Raw genomic sequence first — 4,924 nt, 5'->3', positions numbered from 1 at the left:
TGCAGGTAGAAACATGACCTCCAACAGGTTGCAGCTTGCTTTGGTTTCTGGGTCTGAACAGTTTCTCTGTCTGGTTTCTGCAGCTTCTGCTTCGTGGTTCCAGACCATGTGACCATGTCCCATGTTTCCCTTTAAAGTTTGACACGGGCCTGATTTCAGAAGGACAGAGACGGATCTGGATGAACCAGCAGTGTGATGATAGGAGAGCATTAGAACCATGACTCAGCAGTTTTAACTGTTGAACTTCTTAAAAGTAAAAACTCTATGACGTTGCCATGACAACAAAAAACCAGACTGATGCCCCTTCATTGCGGTTTTTACTGGCTTTCCGACCACCTGCTGGGGGCGGTGGAGGGACCACAACGTGAGGATTAGATGGAGTTTTATTTGTTATACAAACCAGGAGAGTCCAGCTCATTTATGTGTCCCAGAGAGACGTCTCGTTTCATTACTGGACAAAAGGACTGAAGTCCAGACAGACCTGGGACCAGTGGTTGTAAAAGAGTTTCCCACTTCAACCAGTTTCCTTCTGTTTATAGAAACCATGCCAGTCTCTGTAAATCTGTGTTGGAGCTCCAACGCTGGAGGAACAGAGTCCTTCGTCTGGCAGGATCCTGAAAACTGTTTCTGTTCTCAGGAAGTGGAATCAGACATGAATAAAACCCTGAGGGTGGAACTCCATCACATCCCAACACACAGTCAGGACGTCTGATCTGAAGCAGCAGCACTCTGATCCTCTGTTTACAGAGAGCAGCAGCCATGACTCCACGCCAGCAGCTGCAGACATCATGACTCAGCAGAATCCTCCTCCTCCATCACAGCTCAGCAGGGAGACGTCTGAGGCTGAAACCTGATGCTAGGAGGACGCTGATCCTTTCAGAGAGGAGATGAAACCTGAATTATTACAGCTGCTTATAAACATTCAGAGAAAAGACGTTAACACAAGTTACCGAACATAAGGACGCATAAAGTTTTATTTGAACGCAGCATGTTACAGATTCATGTTAAAGTGCTGATTACATTATTATTATACGCAGATCCCACAGGTCAATACGAAGTTCTGTTTCCTGAAGAAACTCCTCCTCTTCCTCCTAAATCTACTCTTTCCACTCTGACATCATAGTAAACATCTGTAAATCTGATCCATCTTCTTCTCTTTGCTTTTATTCTGCTGCTCTGTTCAACTTTATTTACACCAACCCAGTCCTCTTTACAGAGTCCAGTTTAACACGACGGAAACTGATCCATCATCCACATAAAGGTCTTCATCTAACCACCAATCAGAGCGCAGCAGGAATCTGATTGGCTGATGAAGTTTGAGACTAAATTATATAAACTTGGGAAAAAAACTGGAACTGGTTCATCATCTAGGGGAACTGGTTCATCATCTAGGGGAACTGGTTCATCATCTGGGGAACTAGTTCATCTTCTGGGGAACTGGTTCATCTTCTGGGGAACTGGTTCATGTTCTCTCTGTTTTCAGTAGAAACATCAGCAGCAGGGAATGTTTGTGTTTTAAAGACTCTCAGAGAGATGAGACATTTTACTACATCAGAGTTTAAATGAGTTCAACCTGCCGCCCTGAACATGATTCATCTTTGCAGAGCAGCTGGACATGAAAACAAGCAGGAGGAGAGATTAAACATCCTGGATCAGGCGTTGTTCAGGAGTGTGTTCAGGAGGAGCTGGTGGGCTGTTCTCTGAAGGTGGTTTAGATTTCCTGCAATACCTCACAGCAACAAAAACCCCACCAAGAAGCAGAAGGATGGCAGGAACTGATGCAGCAGCTTTAACTCCACCCTTTACTCCTCCTGTGTCTTCACCTCGTCCAAACTCAGCACGCGCATCAGTGAAAGCTGCAGGTGAGAAACAGGTGTGAGCGTCATGTGACGTGTTAGTGAACATTGCGGCTGCCGCTCAGCAGACAGAGCGGGTCCAGACGTCTACACCCACCTGAGGCTGTGACGGTCAGGTTGATGGAGTGACTGACAACACTGAAGTCTCTCTCACTGCTTCCTGAGCTTCTGACTGTGATCAGACACTCATATGTTCCTGAATCAGTGATGCTGGTGTTCTGCAGGACCACAGAGACGTCTCCGTCCTCCACAGAGGAAGAGTCTCTCAGCTTCACTCGGCCTCTAAAAGATGGATGCTGGTAGCGTTCGTACGAGCGCTTTTCTCTGTAGAAGAAGACGTAATCCTCTGGGCTGAGATCAGACCTGGTCCACTCCAACATGAGGATTTCTGTGTTTCTGGGAGCCTGACACTGAAGAGGGACATTCTGTCCAGCTTCCACCTCCTGCTGATCTGAGACACAAGCAGAGAATCCAGAGACAGAAGTTAGAGACGTGTCCGTCCTCATCATGGAGGCTGGAGGCAGAAAAACACAGCAGCTCTGCAGCAAGTTGCTTCAGCTCCACAGTCGAAGGTCGAATCCTGGAAACAACAACAGCTTTCTGTCTGAAGAAGAAGAAATTCACATTTGATCTTTTCTTCAGGAAAAACCCAGAAACAGTTCTGCTTCATGCTGCTGCTGCTGGCTTTTTATCGACGTTCCTTTCTGCATATTTCTACATGTTACATTAAAACCTGCTGATCAGAAGCTTCCACACACACGTTTTTACTCTTAAACACACTTTCTGTACATTTATAAAAACAGTTTGTCAGAAGAAAAATTTACAGAAAACTAAACATCTGGAAAGAAAGAAAAGAAAGAAGTTGGTTCTCAGACAGCTGACAGGGTTCATGTCTGTCTGAGCTGCTGCTGGACGTTCAGGTAATGATGTTCACACACCTGTCCAGCAAATGATGACGCGTCTAATTTAAGGTGTGTGGTTGGCTGGAAGTCTTCTGTTTTCTATCTGCATGTGGGAAGAGGACGGAGAGTCGATACAGGACTGATCCTACAGCTGTTAGCACAGCTTTTTCTCTTCTTCTGGTGAGTTTACAGTTAACAGAAGCATGGATCTTCCTCCTAATAAATCCTCTGCAGTTCAGAAGGTTCCAGTATTTTACCTTTAACTCTGCTGTAGTTATGATGAAGATCGATTATTAGCCTGATTTCTCTAGAGAGCTGCTACAACATGCAGACTGTGAACCACGTCTATCAGAGAGAAGATGAACTTCTCCCTCTGGAGGCAGAATAATTCCTGCTGTAATGACAGTAAACAGCACAAATGAAGCATTTTACTAAAACTTCCTGCCTTTATTTAATAAAATGGTATCAGAGGTGTTTTCTCTTCAGCCTTTTATTGCAGACTTCTCATTTTAAGTCTCAGGATGATCATCATCGTCCTGGAGGCAAATAACGCAGATGGTGGCAGGATGCCAGCTTATTAGTTCAGTGTGTGACCAGCTCACCTTGTAAAGCTGCAGCCAGACAGGAAGTGAAGAGGAGGCAGAAGGAGGAAGAAACAAAAACAAGCCTCATTTTCTGGAAGTTTAAATGTTGCTGCAGATCTCAGCTGAATGTTTGCAAGAGGAAAAGAAAGCGAAACTAAAAAGTTCAAGTAAACAAGATCAGCTTAGTCCACCCACAGAGTGTTTGCAGAGAAACCACTTGACACACAGCTGCTCTGGTCCACAGAGGTTTCCATCCTCTCCTCTTCTTCTGGTCCACAGAGGTTTCCATCCTCTCTTCATCTTCTGGTCCACACAGGTTTCCATCCTCTCCTCTTCTTCTGGTCCACAGAGGTTTCCATCCTCTCCCCTTCTTCTGGTCCACAGAGGTTTCCATCCTCTCCTCCTCTTCTGGTCCACAGAGGTTTCCGTCCTCTCTTCATCTTCTGGTCCACAGAGGTTTCCATCCTCTCTTCATCTTCTGGTCCACACAGGTTTCCATCCTCTCCTCTTCTTCTGGTCCACAGAGGTTTCCATCCTCTCTTCATCTACTGGTCCACAGAGGTTTCCATCCTCTCCTCTTCTTCTGGTCCACAGAGGTTTCCATCCTCTCTTCATCTTCTGGTCCACAGAGGTTTCCATCCTCTCCCCTTCTTCTGGTCCACAGAGGTTTCCATCCTCTCCTCTTCTTCTGGTCCACAGAGGTTTCCGTCCTCTCTTCTTCTTCTGGTCCACAGAGGTTTCCATCCTCTCCCCTTCTTCTGGTCCACAGAGGTTTCCATCCTCTCTTCTTCTTCTGGTCCACAGAGGTTTCCATCCTCTCTTCATCTTCTGGTCCACAGAGGTTTCCATCCTCTCCTCTTCTTCTGGTCCACAGAGGTTTCCGTCCTCTCTTCATCTTCTGGTCCACAGAGGTTTCCGTCCTCTCTTCATCTTCTGGTCCACAGAGGTTTCCATCCTCTCTTCATCTTCTGGTCCACAGAGGTTTCCATCCTCTCTTCTTCTTCTGGTCCACAGAGGTTTCCATCCTCTCTTCATCTTCTAGTCCACAGAGGTTTCCATCCTCTCTTCTTCTTCTGGTCCACAGAGGTTTCCATCCTCTCTTCTTCTTCTGGTCCACAGAGGTTTCCATCCTCTCCTCTTCTTCTGGTCCACAGAGGTTTCCATCCTCTCTTCATCTTCTGGTCCACAGAGGTTTCCATCCTCTCTTCTTCTTCTGGTCCACACAGGTTTCCATCCTCTCCTCTTCTTCTGGTCCACAGAGGTTTCCATCCTCTCTTCATCTTCTGGTCCACAGAGGTTTCCATCCTCTCTTCATCTTCTGGTCCACAGAGGTTTCCATCCTCTCTTCATCTTCTGGTCCACAGAGGTTTCCATCCTCTCCTCTTCTTCTGGTCCACAGAGGTTTCCATCCTCTCTTCATCTTCTGGTCCACAGAGGTTTCCATCCTCTCCTCTTCTTCTGGTCCACAGAGGTTTCCATCCTCTCTTCATCTTCTGGTCCACAGAGGTTTCCGTCCTCTCTTCATCTTCTGGTCCACAGAGGTTTCCATCCTCTCTTCTTCTTCTGGTCCACAGAGGTTTCC

At 46.5% G+C, this 4,924-nt stretch overlaps 1 protein-coding gene across 1 annotated transcript; it reads right to left on the bottom strand.

Moving 5' to 3' along the window:
- Nucleotides 1-1,427: 1,427 nt before the first annotated feature.
- On the bottom strand, nt 1,428-3,497 carry LOC121640519. The gene is made up of 3 exons (XM_041986339.1): nt 3,361-3,497; nt 1,954-2,307; nt 1,428-1,856 (listed from the first exon to the last, which is right to left on the bottom strand). Exons 1-3 carry the CDS (start codon nt 3,428-3,430, stop codon nt 1,639-1,641), a joined length of 642 nt encoding a protein of 213 aa, XP_041842273.1. The 5' UTR covers nt 3,431-3,497; the 3' UTR covers nt 1,428-1,638.
- Nucleotides 3,498-4,924: the final 1,427 nt, after the last annotated feature.

The sequence above is a fragment of the Melanotaenia boesemani genome, chromosome 5, assembly GCF_017639745.1.
Source record: "Melanotaenia boesemani isolate fMelBoe1 chromosome 5, fMelBoe1.pri, whole genome shotgun sequence".
Taxonomy (NCBI): Eukaryota; Metazoa; Chordata; class Actinopteri; order Atheriniformes; family Melanotaeniidae; genus Melanotaenia; species Melanotaenia boesemani.
Note: the sequence above shows the minus strand (reverse complement) of the source record. Positions and strands in the feature narration are given on the sequence as shown.